Genomic DNA, 16,656 nt, shown 5'->3' with positions numbered 1-16,656 from the left:
GAGGCCTGACTTGGTGGCTCTGTTATGGACAGACAGACTGAGAGCCTCGCCCTGACAGCTCGGCTCAGCTATTTGCAATAATTGCTATAATAGCTACCTTCCAATTTCGTTCGGATCTGAGTTTCAAATGCAGGAGGATGTCCAGTGCAGAGGCAACAAGCTGATGCCTGATGGCGCTGCCTGTGGGAAAGATTCATCACAGGGGCCGATGGGAGTAAGAGCGACATCTGGAAACTTCAAAATTAGAACCAGTTGAAGATGTTGGGATCCAAAAGGTGGATCACGTGTGGAGTCGAATTCAATCGCTCCTCTGAAGGGAGAGACTCTGTACAAGGCAGCGCTGTGCTATAAAAGAAATCTGTTTGTTTTTTGTTTTTTACAGGGCTTTAATAAAAGACCGGAAACCTGTTTCAGTCATGATAATGTTGTTTGCTGAAAATAGAAAACCACTGTACAGCATTGAATTTGCCTGCTAAATAGTGCAGCTTAACTTTAAAGAGTTTTGATGACTTAAGGATTAAGGAAAGCTTTTAATGTGACGTGTTAGAGCGGTAGTATGAAGCAAAACTTGTTCTGTGAATGAATGCCTGAGATAAACCTCTGGGTCTCCTCGGCTGTGAAACGGTCACAGTTACATATGCACGCGAAAGCCCGAGAAAAACGCATCCCTGCCTTTTCAGTCATCGCCTTTGTCTGAAGGTGATTCCCATCCACACCGAGCTAACAACTTTCTCTTGCTCTGTTTCTCTCAACCACTCAAACTCTCATTGATGCACCCCGAGGTGGAAATATCTAAGTGCACGCAGGGCAAGTTCAGACAGGGAAGGAGATAGAGAGAATGGTGGGAGGGTTGAACGGATTTCGAGCGACTGACAGTAAATGCCAAGGGGTAGGAATGCCGCAAAGGAGACATTAGGGAGTGTGTATGTATGTGCGCGCAAGTGTTTGTGTTTGATTGGCAAAGACGATCCCGAAAATTCTCAGAAGGTTCTCTGCTTCTACTGTACGCTGGATGTGGATAAGACAAACAAAGCGTGTGCACGTGAAGTCATGTGCGCTTGTGCAATCACTCAGTGAGTACAAGTATATCAACGCCGCCTTCCATCTGATGGTCCTGTGTTAAATGTCTCCGACTCAGAGTGAAGACTGCACTTTAGTCTGCCTCTCTATACAAGAGTGACCCGTTTTAGCGGCCTGAAAACCCTCTTTTCACGATCCCCCCTTCTCTTTCTGTGTCTCCTCTCCAGGTCCCTATCTCTCCCATCCCCGAACTCTTTCATGAGCAGTCTCTCAGGGGCAGGGTTGTAACACAAGCCTGCGCTCTTTTGTCTCCATTCTTTTCCTTATCCTTTCATCTTTTTAAACATTCAGGGGAAAAGGGGTTTGGTGAGATGGAAACCACTACTTGGTAAAGGAAAGAAAGAGATAGCATGTGAGAGAGCAAGAGAGAGTGGGAGGTGGGATGAAGAGGGGAGGCAGAGTAGACCCCCCCCCCCCATTCCTCTCACTGCTCATCCGCCAATTTATGGCTCTCCTTTTCAACAAGGCCATTCAAGGTGGGGAGGCTCAGTGGACGCGCTGTTCTCGCAGGTCAATAGCAATGAACCCTCGTCTGGTCTGTATAGGGGTGACTTATCTGCGCCGAGGACCCACTGAACTGTCTGTCAGCCTGTGCGTCCTCTATAGACCTCCATTGTGACTCCTACAGGCCTTGGCTGACTTTCCCCCCGAAGACCTGTGAGCGGACAGAGTGGCCAGTCAACAACTCTTATTTTCATCTTTCCAGCTTTAACAGTACATCCAAACTACCTGCATTGCAGCATTAGCGAAGATCAAAGCAGCAAATATCTGCACGACTGAATGGAAGTCAAAACCATGTGAAAACATGAACTAGATCTGGATCAAATAACACATAATAACACACTTAATGAGAAATATGCAATACAGAGTATGCCAAAACTACGTCACATTGAAATATAAATTACATCCTTTGGATGCGCTCCAAAAAACAGACACCTGCTACTTTGCCTGTAGCGTCAATAAATATTTTCACTATTTCTAAGCAAGTATCTTTCAAATGCACTTTACGGTTAGTAATAAAGGTATCACTGTTGAAAACCTGCAACCATACAGAAGAACATCCTGCAAAAAACTTGTTTTCAGCCAGTGTAACATTTCTTATCAAATAAATGGAGATTAGCTGCATGTTCTTTTTCATTTGTGCAAACAAGTGGGGATAAATTGAGGGAAAAGAATTTGAAAGATTTTGGGGGGTTTTGATGCAACCTTCACAAAGATAAGGCTGGTGAAGATAAGCTGATGAAATTTAAATGAGAATTATTTCTCCTTTCGTGCATGGTAATAAGAGGAGGGAAAACAAACAAGAAATATAGACAAGGTGCAAGCAGTTACACAAAACTGATCAATTTATTTTATGTCCTGAAGAAGTGAAGCACATGCAGGAAATGCAGCAATGTTTTTAATGGGTTGTGGCACATGGACTTGTCCACTATGTGTGCATTAATGGTTTTAGTCTCTATGTTGTGCAGCTGGAAGGCAGCTCCATAAATCACTTCAACCTAAGAAAAAAAGTGTAAAAAAGTGCGATGCCTTGATTGTGATGTCATGCAATCGTCACTGAATTCTTGTTATGAAGGCTCAAACTGAGTGATTTAGCAGTCCCCATGCTGGTGTTTTGAAACAAGACTTGAAAAGCAAGTGATGGACTGACTGTAAAAGTAGTAGTAGTACACTGCATGCTCATTGGCTGATCATTTGTGATTGACAGGTCATTAGCTAATGACAATATGATGGATTATCACCCCTTCTAATAATGACTATAATTCACAAAAACAGCTTTAGTATTACCTGGAACTAATGATGGAGCCCTGAAGACTATCAGGAATTTGGAACATATGACATCATGCACACATTGCTTGGATGTGATACAACCACTATTGGTAAGCGAAAAATATATAGGGCTTCTGAACATCACTAGGTGAAGTGGATTACACCAGAAACCTCAATGTAAGTGCTTTGGTCACTAGCAGATTGTCTCAATTGCCCGAAGTTTGCACTTCAAAATGAGAACCAGTTGAAGATGTTGGGATCCAAAAGGTGGATCACGTGTGGAGTCAAATTCAATTGCTCCTCTGAAGGGAGGAAGTTTGCATGGAACGCACCATCTTCTCTGCAAACACTCGCTAACTATTAGCTGAATGGCAGTAAAACTTGAAAAAAAAATGGAAATGGATGATGTACTGCTTCAAAGCTGCATCAATTTGCTAGCAACAACAAGGAGGTTTTCGGTGCAGCACCCTGCAACCCTCAGTTGGTGAAAACCTTATTGCAAATGCAACTGCGCAAACTGGTTGGGGAGTACACATTTTTGCCTAGTGGGTTCCACGTCCACGGAGACCTTCCCCATACAACGTCACACCTCCAAAATCTGGTTAGAGGTCACGTGACTGCAAAAAAATAGATAACCTTTTTGCACCTCATAAGTTTCCCATGAAAAATTGAAGCCAAGTTTAAGTCACTTCGGTGCCTTAAACCTTTCAGACAGAAGCCATGGCCTTCCTAGACACAAGGCTAGTTTGCCAGAGTAATTCAAGGGTCCCCATACTAATCACCACCTAAAGTCCTCAGATAAGGAGGCCCAACAATCTAAACATGAACATGATGAATTATAGCCTCAGTGCACAGTATTTTCTTAATCATCTTGTCAGAGTATACAGTATCTTCCTGTTGTAATTTAGGCCTATTTACTCTTTCCTAGGATTTGATGTGCATGCCAACATCGAAATTAACCTGTAAGCACTCACATCTCTACGTGTCTTGCAAACATGCCTAAAAATCTGGCACAAGCATAGAGGAAGCAATCTGAAAGCAGACTTGGATTTGGCATTAAAACACAGAGTTACATCTTCAGGTTTGATTGTGCCAAACGGGGTTATGTTGCAGCCTCACACACTTGCAAACGACAACCGTGCAGCTACGGCTGGTTGTAATAATTTACAGTTGATGCCCCATAATGAACTCACCGAACTTGGATCTGTGCCCGTATTACTGGCATTACTGGCTGTTTTCCTGTGAAGTGTGAGGCGGGGATCAAAAACAGGAGGGGTGACTTTGTTTTGGGGCTAATTATTGTTTTCTCTTTTAGGTGTCTGTTTAGGAGCGGTTGTTTCATACATCTGCTTTGACAGATGTTAGTCGCTGAATGCCCCAGAACTCTTATCCATATTCTACTAAAGGATCCTGAGGGGGGGGGGGAGTTCGCCCAGTCTTTGCGCTTCCACCAAGAAACTAATCTCAACTGAGTCGAGCTAGCAGTAAGCCAATAACAGGGCCATTCTGAAGAGACTGCGTGCTTCTTTAAAATAAAAGCCCTGCCTTTCCGTCACGTTCGATGGAAATTCAAATTCCTCAATTCATGTTTTATTTTGAAAATGTTAACCGGAAGTTTTGATTGTAGTTAATGCTAGCTTTGTTGAACGCGTTTCAGGCGGAGTTCGGAGTTCTTAAAACGTTTGGGTAGCTTCTTCAGCGCTCCACTTCGTCGCTCACTTATTTGAACTGACATTCATTTTCTCTGGGGCTCCTTGGAGCAGTAACAAGTTATGGAATATCCACATTTTCAGGCGGGTCAACATTTGTAATAGTTTTGTGGGTTTATTGCATACAGTATTTCTCTTGAGTGGAAGCGCTCCCGGGACAGGAGAGTTTTCTGGTGTGTAACTACTTTCCTTTCCTTTTTTTTCTCTCCCCTCATTGGATTTTTGGTGCACTCGTGCGATGTCACGGACTATTAAAAAAGGAGAAAGACATGTTTGTGAATAGCGTTTGTGGTTAGCGTGTAAAAGTGATTTGGGGTTTCTTTTTTAAACCAGTTGAGCAACAGCGACAGGACTATAATCAATGTGGTGTCAGCTGGAAGGACGCGGGGTCCGGATCTCACCTAAACGGTATGCCACACACGTACACTCAAAATAATGTTTAAATATTCTGCAGCGCAGCTCAATCGAAATACAGACACGTTTCTTCATTTATTTATGCAATCAGTCAGTTACAGATACAGGGGCGGTTCCATGATTTTGTAAATTGAGTGGCATAGTGGGGACCAAGGCAGTGGGGCCCCGCTGGAAAACATATTATATTATAATGTTTAATGAGAAATAAATACAAAGTAGAAAACTGGTGCAGAAAACACGGATTTCCAAGCTCAAGTGCCCTCATACAGATGTAGTAGACAAGTGTGAATGTGAATAACATTTTTGCAAAGTGAAGAAACAAGTTAAAAAGTCATAACCCTGCTTAAATATTAGTAAAAAAAACTTGTAGGTTCAACATATGCTGAAAGTACTTACAGTAAAAGAACGTGCAGAATTATGCAGAATCAAAATATATGCATTATACAATACATTATACTAGATCATGCATCATAACTGAATCTATATAGCTATAATAATTAATATTTATTAATATGATTATATTTTGCAATATATAACAAAAAAAATGTAAGCTTTAAAATTATTATAAAGCACATTATTTTGCATACAAATTATAGTGGAGTAAAATCAGAAAGTTTCTATTAATACTTATTTAGTAACGTACTTGAGTAAGTAGACTTGCTAAGTTAGATTAGAAGATGGAAGCTTATCAGTGCCCTGGTTCAAAGGCACTGGTGAGGTCCTATCACTTTGAGGATAACAACCAGAAAGTTATATAAGTCAGGCTACTATAAGTTTAATAATTTTATATTTATTTATTTTCCCGAGGTCTCTTTTTAATTACATTCATGTATAAACAGGCACGAATTGATCATTATAATTTAATTTTTTTATTTGATTCATACTTTCTTTTTTAAAGCTCAGCATTTCTCACTTGATTGAGAAGATCAAGACGCTCTACGTGTTTTCCTTGGCAGCCCGACACTTGTAGGGTTTTTCACATGTTGTTTTCCTTGGCAGTCACTCAGGTGAGGTGAATGCTACCGAGTCACAACACAAACCTGCTGGTAGATCACACAAGTTGCCATTTTAACATACCTGCAGCTGATCTCTTAACTCCGCGCTGTCAACAGATAAGGGGCTGAATAGGCTTCGTGGGTGGTTTTTGCAGGTGAAAGTGCAAGTTTGAGTGTAATATAAATTATTTCATTACAGTTTTTAAGGTTTTTTTTACGCTTTTAAACAGAAGAAGACGCATGGCTTGCTTGCACCTCATTAGAAGTGTTTCCCAGTGTGAACCAGAGAGATCTACAAGTCATTTGAGAGAGGTGTCACTGACAGAGCCAAGGTTAGAGAGGAGGGGGCTCAATCCTGCAGGATGAGCATGGTACGAAACAATCACAGAGCTGGAATTAATGGGCTGTTTGCACAGCGGGACCGCAAGGCACTGTAAATGGATATAAAGGCTTTTATTTTTAACCTCGAAAGAGGGGACGAAGCAGAGGGAGGACAAACATTTACCTGCATGTTTTTTCCATCTCACATAGTGTCACAGCCACTCCTGCTGTCAGTGTTTCTAATAGATGCTTTTGAGACCGTTTAGTCAGACCCAACCTGTGATTAAAATGTGGTGAAAGATGCAATCTGACGTGTAAACTGTTTTCAGGGGGAAGCTTCCCTCTGAGATCTTCCACCCCCATTGAGGGGGAGTTACAGAACTTCAAAGAGGCAGGATTAGTTTAGGAGAGAATGCAGTCCTAACACTGAATGCATTTTCCCGCTGTCAGATGGATGTGCCTGACATTAGCCACACATGTGGAACTTGTAAACAGACTAAATAGCACAGTAGCCATTGCCAGGTGTGGATCTGCTTTATGGCATGTGTTTCCTGGGGTGGGTCTCAAGAGAGAGCCAGAGGCACACTGTACCATAATTCCCCCTGATTCCTTCTTCCCTTTAACACTGGCAGGAGTCTGAACAATTTTCCAGGTGTCAGATCTACTCAGAAAAACACTTGTGTTTATATTCTGTGTTTAAAGTTTTTCTATTGTTAATGTTGAGCAAGAGTTTTGAGTGACGGCACGTGAAGAATGTGGATTGATGCATGTGTTTCACGCTAACTTAAAGTGGCTTGATAATACAGAAAAATGTATGACAAGTTATCATCCATTAACAGGAAGTTAGTGTCTACTGTATTGTAATTTTTCAAGTGAATTATAAAAACTTTATCAGCTTCTTAAATGTCTTTACAAAATAATAAATGTCAATTATGTGTATTTAAAAGTGTCCATAAAAAAGACCGAATCTGTGTTCAGCTAAAAGCGCTGTTTAATGTAAGAACCAGAAAAAGCAGCACATTAATCTGATAAAAATGAGTTAAAAAAATAAATACATAGAAAGAGATATAAAGTAAAATGCTGAACTGTCAGAGCGAGGGGAAACATTGCATTTTAAGAGTGGTTAAAAACAAAGTGAAATAGGACAGTTTCAACCTGTCACGTAAAAATGCTCCCTGACGTATGCTCATATCTGCTGGGAATGTTGTATTGCAGAGGTTGGGAACAAGTTGTATCTTCCGCCTTGTTTTGACTGCTTTTCTGAAGCTTAAATAAATGCACAGCCAATGTGATTGCAGAGAAAAGAAAGCCAGCATGTGAGCTATCAAGGACTTATATTAATCAGTGCTAAGAAATGGAGTTCTTGGAGGTCTCTCCGTTAGTGTCCTCAAAGTTTAGTCTGTTTATTCATGGATTTTTGCTCGATGAGGTGGTTCCATCTGTTTGTTTAGGCTGTATATCCTGTGGTATTCTTCCTGTGCTGCTCATTTTGAAGGCTCTCAGGCTACGGTGATTAGGATTAACATAAGAGTGCAGCCTCGAGTAGGGTTTTACTTACTAGGTGAGGTTTTTGAATTAGACGGCCTGGGGTATTTGTGCATACTCATTTGTGGAGAGGGGGTGTAGGTTGCGAGGGCTTGAGTTTGGTCCAGACGGTGGAAGAACTTTGTGTCTAGCCTTGCAGGGAGAGCAAATGATGCATGTCATTGTGGCAAATGGAGCATGGTGATGAAGTGCAGCTCCTGCTGCTGCTGTTTTACAAAGAAACCACTTAGACGGTCAGCCTGCCTGCCCTCGGTGTGATGTCTGAGTGCTCCACAAAGGCCTTTAGGAAACCTGTAACTCCAACTGATCACATATTCCACAGCTGTCCGGGATATTTGATCCTGTACTTCCCCTTCGTGTTAACGGTCAGATTTATCACTTTAATTGGTTTCCATCACACAAAACATTTGGCAGGCCTGGTACACTGATCAGTAAACTAAGCAAACATGTAGCTCTACACGCTGAGGTGTGATTTGGCGTCAGCAGGCACTTTGAGCGGCAGCACCTTGGGTGACAGCATGAATGATGTCTCAACCAAACCTTGCTGCGTCTCGCTGGCAGCATTGTGTCCCGGGTGTGGTTCTATTGAGTTACAGGTCCTGTCACAGGAAGGATTTAGTTTTGTCACCACTCATTCACACACTCACTGATAGCCACCGATGATCCCCCCACCCAGTCGCTCTTACACACCTGTTAAAACAAACAATTATAATATCAGCAAACAAACGAAGTCATAACATTCCGTTTTTGACACGTATTTTATGTTGCTGTGGTTTTTTAGAAGTCTGCATCCTTTGCCACGAAGGAGCCTCGCCAGCAACGTTACATCACTGACATTCCCATCATTCCATTTTTTACTCTTTCCAATTGACCTTTTCCCTGCTTTTAAACAAATAACTAAATCCTCACTTACCTCCCCCGTGTAGGCTCGTGAGTACTGCTTGAATACCGTCTCGCTGGACCTGCGGTATAGATTGGTGGCTGGAATATTTTTACTGTTAGTCAGAGGGCAACCTCACATTGAGTCACATGTGAGTCATCTCACTTTTTATTTCATTCACATAATGTCAGAGTTGACGAAGCAATTCACCCTAAACGTCCTTTGCGTGTCAGGAATTGTTTACATTTGGCTTACACGAGGGAGTGTGCGGTCTGGTTGACTATATTTATACTAACAGTTAGTTTTGATTTTCAGGAAATTTGCTCATAATTTTTTAGATGAAAAAAAAAGCTGTAAACTGTGCACATCTGATAGGTTGGCAATAAAGATTTTTGCCTTCAAATTAGTGGTCAGACAAACTATTGAAACCAGGAGTTTAACTGGTGTTTAACTGTATCTCAGGTCCCACAGCATAATTGTGAAAACTGTAATGTCTAAATATGATTCAGGTCATGAGTGAATTGGAAATTTATCAGCGTAATGAAGGGATCAGGCCTGTCATAACAGGATATTTACGCGTCTGTAATGTGTGTGTGTGTGTGTTACAGACAAGGGGAGAAGGAAATGACAGAGCTAACAAATTGGATAGTGTTGATACAATGCTACTCCCACTGACACCACAGTTCAGTTACACCAACATGGTACCCTAGCCTAAATAATAGTCATGTAATGCAGCAAGTATTGTATTATGATTCGTTTTATTGGTCTACATATATCAAACCTATTAACCTTATAAGTGCCACTTATTCTCCAAAAATCTCTCTGTGCATAGAAATCCCTGAATTGTTATTGTGGGTGTCATATTGTAATAATATTGAGCTCTTCTAAGATTCTGTGACCAGGTAAAATGGGCAAAAACAATAATAGTGAACTAACTAGTCAACAGTTAACTATGCGTTTTATGAAATGCTTAGTATGTACTTTTTATAACATAATATTGTGTATATGACCTAAAGGAGTTATACAGAAGAATTTCAGCTTCTTATTTTTGCCACACAAAAAGCAGCACTAAAGCCTTTTGTAACTACAAGCTGCACAAAGTTTAGATAATACAGGTTATGGCAGGCAGGACGTTTACAATAGCGATCACTCTATAATTGAAACTCTTCCAGGCTAGTGCAGCTGAATGCAGTACTGTATCCGTCATTAAATTTCCATCACCAGTTCACTCACAGCCCAGGTGTAAACAGGTAGAATACTTGCGGTTTATCTCAGCTGTATTGGTATGCTTTCTTATTATGTGTGTGTGTTTTGACAAGAAGGTATATTGTAAGTTACAACATGTAGAAGAAAGTCCCAGATTCTTGAATTCTGAGGAAAAGTAGCAACAGCAGAAGAGAAACAAATCATGCCTTTAAAAGCTTTGGCTGTAAAGTTTCTGACACACATACGTGCCAGTCTGTCGGAGGTGAGCTCTTCAAAGTGTGCACCATTCATAGCTGAACTCCTCTTGCAGAAACAAAGATCGACCTCGCTGTACCTATTTTTCCACGAGTTCTGCCAAGATTTTAGAGCCATACCTCAGCAGTTAAAGCACCAGTCTCATAAAGCTGTAGGCCACCAGTAAAACCTCTCAATTTACACTTTAATTGTGGTGCTTGGTTTAACTGTATAAGCCACAATTTGCATTGTATAAAGTAACGTTGGCTCTCTCTCCTCTTGTGTCTGCTCTATTTTAACCACCAGCTGATACGTCTTGGGAGTGATGCACTGGCTTCCCCTGGTTGCCATGGTGATTGCCTCGGCCCTGCCCTTCCCTCACAACCCCGTGTCCAAGATTGCTACTGCGACCGCCGAGCCTGGCTTCGACAAACGCAGAGAGCACCGGCATGACCCAGCCGCTCGCCTCGCAGCTGCCCCCGCGGACTACAGCTTCAATGGAAGTGCCTCGCAGACGGACTACAACATGACTGCTGCGCTCAGTCAACACAGCAACAGACAAAACCTCCAGAGCCGTAAGGATTATGTAAAACCTATACACGAAGAGACATTCAAGGTGGAGAGTCGAGGAACCCACCAATCAAACAGCAACTCAGGCAGCAATGACAGAAGCAGCTTAGATGTTCCCACAGAACGAGCTACACTCAGGGCCGAGGATGTTTCCCAGGATAGTTCTGTTCCCAAGGATTACAAACCTGGCAGCACCAGCAGGTATGAATACGCAGGCTTTGTGGACTTTTCCAAGAAAGACAATCTTCAGGACGCTACTGATAGGCCATTGCAGGTTTCTGCATTGGAAAACCATGTGAGTCCTGCTACAACACATAAGGGTCAAACAGGACCAAAACTGACTACAACTTCAGATCAGTTCAGAGATACACAAAAAATCGGGACAGTGAGCCAGAGGACCGTGGGAACTGGAAGAGGTTTTCCTAAAGAAAGTCTGACAATGGAGGATGGTCTGGGTCTGGGAGGGCTGGATAACATCTTAAAGGGAGACGAGTTGTTTCTCGATGCTCATCCTCGGGTCCTGTTCTCATCCTCTCCATCACCTCCGGAGGACCCACCTCTTTTGCTCATGTTAGAGACTGGCATGCTGGAGGAGGACAGGGATTGGGAGGAGCAGGAGGCCATGGACGAGCGCATCGAGGGTCACGGCGACCGCGCACTCGACAGGAGTACGACTTTGTCTTGGGCAGACTCTGCTAGATTAACCCGCGAGGGTGTCCATCCTGTTAAAAGGGATAAACGCTCACATTTGACTGACAGATCAAAGGAGGGTATTAGGTCAAGGGAACAGTCGGTGTGCGAGGCAATAAGTGTGTGGGTTAACAAGACAGAAGCCACTGACTTCAAAGGAGAGAATGTCAGTGTCTTACAGGAAATCCAGACTCAGAGAGGACCTCTACAACAGTACTTCTATGAAACTAACTGCCACCATCCCAACAACCGGATCCAGTCAAAGGGTGCTGTTGCATCAGCGAAATCTCTCAAACCTCGAGGGATAGGTGTGGCTGGGGGCAGCTGCTTGGGAGTGGATAAAAAACAGTGGAACAGTGAGTGTAGAGTCAAGCAGTCGTACGTGCGAGCACTCACCAAAGATAATAGAAACAGAATCGCATGGAGGTGGATTCGAATCAACTCGTCCTGCGTCTGTGTGCTGCTGTCCAGAGCAAATTCGGCAACGGGGAGGGAGGTTTTGACAAGAAGGGGGAGGGCTTAAGAGACAGCACAAAGTGAAGTGACACAGAGCAGAGCAGCTCTGACATCCTTCTGTGTGCACTTTCTCTTCCTCGTGGTCTTTCCTAGAACATGAGGGAAGCTATCTCTTCTTAAATCCAGACCTTTTCAGATATCTCTTTTCCTTCCACTACAACTTTATGTGACTTTTGCATTTAAAAAAACAAGAAGACCTCAACACTAGATCTTAGGGAAAATTGTCCTATAGAAATTTTACTTTAAGAAGTACTGTTTTTGTATGATTTATCTTTCATAATCTAAGTTATTTTTGATTAGTATGTAAGCATGTGTATGTCTTTGATATTAATATATTCCTATATATATATATATAAGTGTACAATATGACACCAGTATACCTTTATGTATGAAGCTATGTATATTTGTGTGTATTTATAGAAGAAGCCTTCACGGGCTTGTAGGTCTCTCCAGTGTCTGATGATAATTCCAGCCTCTGGTCCGCTCGGGTTGTAAGAGGAAGGAGCGCCCCCTACTGAGGTTCCATTTTACTGCTCCAAACTCTCACCGTATATTTTACCATGAAACGTTACAGTTATGGTTTAACTAAGACTGCAGCGCGGGCACATGCTAGCGTGATTTCAGCCAGGCAGAGGATTTTTTGTGGCAGGATGTATCTGTGCATGTGGGCCTCACATGTGGCTCATGATTGTAAAAGCATGTGGTTTGTAAATTATGTGACACTTAAACAAGCTGATTTACCATCTTTGCGTTTGTTCAGTTGTCCTGCCAAACATGGTAATAAAGGAACTTTGTACTCAGTATGCTCTGAACTTAACTAATGTACATACAAAGTACAGCTTTCACTACTAGCTTTTTATTGTATTTTTTGCTGCTGAAATCTGCTGGTAAGAGGAAACGTGCCAAACATGCTTAAAAGTTGTAAAGTCCTCATTTTAAAAATCATCCATTACAAGCAAAAATTGTGGCTATTCTGTGTTCAGTTGTCTATAAATCCAGATACATGTAGTTGATTAAAAATAATTGCTTCAGGAAAAAGAGCAAGCCAAGACTACATACCTCCAAGGTTGAGGTGCACAACATGCACAAATCCCTACACACACTAGGATATCTACACCTGGATAACGTTTATGTTTCCTGAGAACATCTAAACTGTGTCTCCCATTTTTTCTGATTTTATTTGCATATGTATTTGTGAAGATATGACAAGAAAATGTCCATTTTTATGCCCCATGAAGGTGACGAATGTGTCGAAAAACATTAGTGGATTTACTTTTTGGGTCCGCACTAACAACAAAACACAAACCAATCAAATAAACTTACTGACACTATTTAAAGACAATAAACATGTATTTTCTATCCACAAATTGTATAATCCATGCTTTCATGGAAGTCCAAATACTGGATAAAGTTGAATTTTCTTGTCACATTGCAGTTAAAGGTCTTTAGAGAGGGTTTAAAAAAAATCTATTTATCACTACATCATTCAGATAATGCAGTAAACAGCCAGGAAAATGTCAGCCTCACCACGTTTTTGTTTTTGTTTTATAACAAATGACGTTCTATAAATCAAGCTCTGAGTGACACATTAATGAACTGCTCTATTAAAAAGCCCTTTAAGATATAAACAGATATAAAGCTGTGATGTTGGGTGGATGTAAGTGCTACTCAGGTAGATTCCTGGCTCAGAGTGAGAGCACGCCTTTTAGAGATATGTGTTGTAAAATGTTTCTTTTGGAAACAGCAGCGATTGTTAAAATTGAAAGAAAGTGATATCACCAAAAAGTTACGTACATTGAGGTGGAGCCTTTTTTTGTTGCTATTTTATGGTTATAATGCAGGTGAGGTATTTTCTATAGAAATATGCCTGAATTTGCATTTTTTTTCTAGAATAAATTTGAACATCAGATAACGCCAGTTGTACACTCATCACTCACTTTATTAGGTAGTACTGGGTTGGATCCCGGCTTGACTTCAGGATTACCTGAACTCCATGTGGCATAGATTCAACAAGATGCTGGAAACATTCATCAAAGATTTCGGTCTGTGTTGATTGCCTCACACACTTGCTCTTCTTCTATCACATGTCAAATGGGCTCTATTGGAAGAGATGTGGAGGCTGTGGAAGCCATCTGAGTACAGTGAGCTTATCATGTTTAAGTGGCCAGTTTGAGATGATGATTTGAGTTTTGTGACGTGGTGCTTTTTCCTGCTGGAAACAGCCATCAGAACATGAGCACGCTGTGGTCAAAAGGGATGGACATGGTCAGTAATAATACTCAGACTGTGCTGTTTAAATGGCATTCAGTTGGTACTTAGTGGACTAAAGCTTGCCAAGAAAATATCCCCCATAACATTAGAGCCCAACCTCCAGCCTGAACCAGTGATGCAAGGTAGGATATATCCATTCTTTCACAGTGTTGCCTCCAAATTCTGATCCTGCAAATGTTTTTCTGGTCCTCTGATGTCCAGTTTTGGTGAGCCTGTTTACTATTCTGCGCTGACAGAGTGGCACCCTGTGTGGTCTTCTGCTGCTCTAGGTCATCTGTTTGACGTGTTGGGCGTTCAGAAATGCCTCTCTGCATACCTTCATTGTAATGAGTGGTTATTTGATTTACTGTTGTCTTCCTATCAGCTCAAAGCAGTCTTGCAATTGTTCTCTGACCTCTGACTCCAACAAGGTGTTTTCACACAGAGAACTCCCACTCCCTTAAAAATCTTCTCTCTTGGAAAATCCAAGTAGATCAGCAGTTTCTGAAATACTCAAACTAGTAGAGTCACCCTTCTTCCCCATTCTGATACTCCCCATTTCAATTCCATTCACTTTTATTCATATAGCACCAAACCACAACAACAGTTGCCTAAAAGCTGTAAGATAAAGACCCTGCAATGTGACAGAAAAACCTCAACAATCAGACGACACCTAAGAGGAAGTACTTTGGCGACAATGGGAAGGAAAAACTTCCATTTAACAGGAAAAATCCTCCAGGAGAACCAAGCTCAGGGAGGGGAGGGAGACAAAAGACATGCTGTGGAAGAAAACCAGAGATGAATAATAACCCATAATTAAATGCATGGTGTATGAATATATATTGAGTGAATAGGGGTGAGAGAACACTTTTAATTCAGCTAGTTGTCTTGACCATGTCCACATAACTGAATGCATGGAGTTGCTAGCAGATATATGTGTTATTGAGCAGTATACCTAACAAAGTATCCACTGGGTGTACACCAGAAAATGCTGTTGACAGTCAGAAAAAGTTCATTTGATCACATTTTAAGGACTAAAAGTTTTCAATCAGACTTTGAAGAATATTTGAAAAAAAAAAAAAAACTTAAAAAACTTTATCGACCAGCAAACCGGTGAAAAGTTTGGTGGATGTACGTGCAATTAAAGTGGAGAGTACAAGCAAAAAATGAGAGAACATACTTTAAATGTAGCCCAGCTTTAAATTCTTCAGGTTTTACTGCATTTGTTGGTAAAAAAAAAAAAATCATTTTGAAACCTCCCAGTTAGGTCCAGCTAGTTTAAATTATTTTGCTAGTTTGTTTGGCAAATTTTCTACTACTACTACTTATTAGTACTTGGGTGTTTGCAAAGTATGCAAAAGATATTTACAAAGTGAAGTGAAACAAACTAAATATGTCTTTTCCTTGTACTCTGAAAGAAGAAGCAAAACAACTTCTTAAATCTTAAATTTTTATCTATAGAAGTCACTGAATAAAAGAAAATCAGGAAAACTTTGCGATGATCAGCAGATCCACCTGGATCGCTTTATTTATTTTTTTCTTTTACATCACCATTTTCATCATCATCGTCATCATTATTTTTCTTTATTTTCCAGATGATTTTTTTTTTCAATTTGTATTACTATCACTTTAATCATGGAAATCTGTTAAATCATTGCACAATTTGTTCTCAAAATGTACACATACAGTAGCGTATTTGAATGACCATTTTCAATGTTTCATATTTACTTTTAAAACTAGTTCAAATGAAGTCAAGAAGGAACAGAACATGTACATACATTTATCCAATACATACCTAAAGAAAATAAATAGTTATTGTAAAAAATAAAAAATACAACTGAAAAAAATACACACATTTTACAAATTGATCCCCAGGCTCCCACCCCTGTAGGTTTATCATACAGATATATATTTTTTAACGACACCTCATATCATCTTCACTACCAAAAAAATGTTTTTAGGTCATTGTCATTTGTTTGACATGCATCGTAAACACAGAGGCTAAAGGTTTTGTTTCCTGGGCTTCCACGGGCTCGCCCCGACCTCATCCGGCCTCTCTCTGATCTCACCCCCACGCCCCCAGAAAGCGCTCTAAATTTCGGTTATGGCTTCTGTGTGCAATAAAATGACCGGCTTCTGTCCATCCTTCTTTTTCTTCTTCTTCTTTTCTCCCTTTGAGTTGCTGTTTTGTCTCTCTGTTGCCTCTGCCATCATCAGGATTACCCAAGACCCTGAGCTGATGATTACAAGTCACAAACCTCGTAAAGACACCGTGGACGCTGACTGAGGATTTCGCGTTGGAGTCTGGCTTTATACTCTAAACTTAGGTACCACTTTCTAGATAGACATAGTTTCGAAATGGCTTAGAGGTTTTAATAAATGGCATTATTTCCATGTAAAACATTAATATTTATAACAATGTACAGGACACTAATGAGATACTGAATTATTAAGTGAAAGGTGAACTTTTTGGTGC

General features: G+C 41.0%; 1 protein-coding gene across 2 annotated transcripts; it reads left to right on the top strand.

The window, feature by feature from the left end:
* Nucleotides 1-4,562: 4,562 nt before the first annotated feature.
* Nucleotides 4,563-12,050, top strand: ntf4 (neurotrophin 4). Of its 2 annotated transcripts, XM_085352853.1 has the most exons (3): nucleotides 4,563-4,732; nucleotides 4,893-4,967; nucleotides 10,461-12,050. In XM_085352853.1, the coding sequence occupies exon 3, from the start codon at nucleotides 10,480-10,482 to the stop codon at nucleotides 11,935-11,937; it is 1,458 nt and encodes a 485-aa protein (XP_085208979.1). In that variant the 5' UTR covers nucleotides 4,563-4,732; nucleotides 4,893-4,967; nucleotides 10,461-10,479; the 3' UTR covers nucleotides 11,938-12,050. The 2 variants fall into 2 exon arrangements, with proteins under 2 accessions (XP_085208979.1, XP_085208978.1); XM_085352852.1 differs by having other exon boundaries at nucleotides 4,563-4,967.
* Nucleotides 12,051-16,656: the final 4,606 nt, after the last annotated feature.

This window comes from Diplotaxodon limnothrissa, linkage group LG4 (genome assembly GCF_057381915.1).
Source record: "Diplotaxodon limnothrissa isolate DT_005_m linkage group LG4, D_limnothrissa_male_GT1.1, whole genome shotgun sequence".
NCBI classification, from domain to species: domain Eukaryota; kingdom Metazoa; phylum Chordata; class Actinopteri; order Cichliformes; family Cichlidae; genus Diplotaxodon; species Diplotaxodon limnothrissa.
Note: the sequence above shows the minus strand (reverse complement) of the source record. Positions and strands in the feature narration are given on the sequence as shown.

What these genes read in the sequence shown, in the direction of transcription:
- ntf4 (XM_085352853.1), top strand. Translation starts at nt 10,480, where the DNA reads ATGCACTGGCTTCCCCTGGTTGCCATGGTGATTGCCTCGGCCCTGCCC.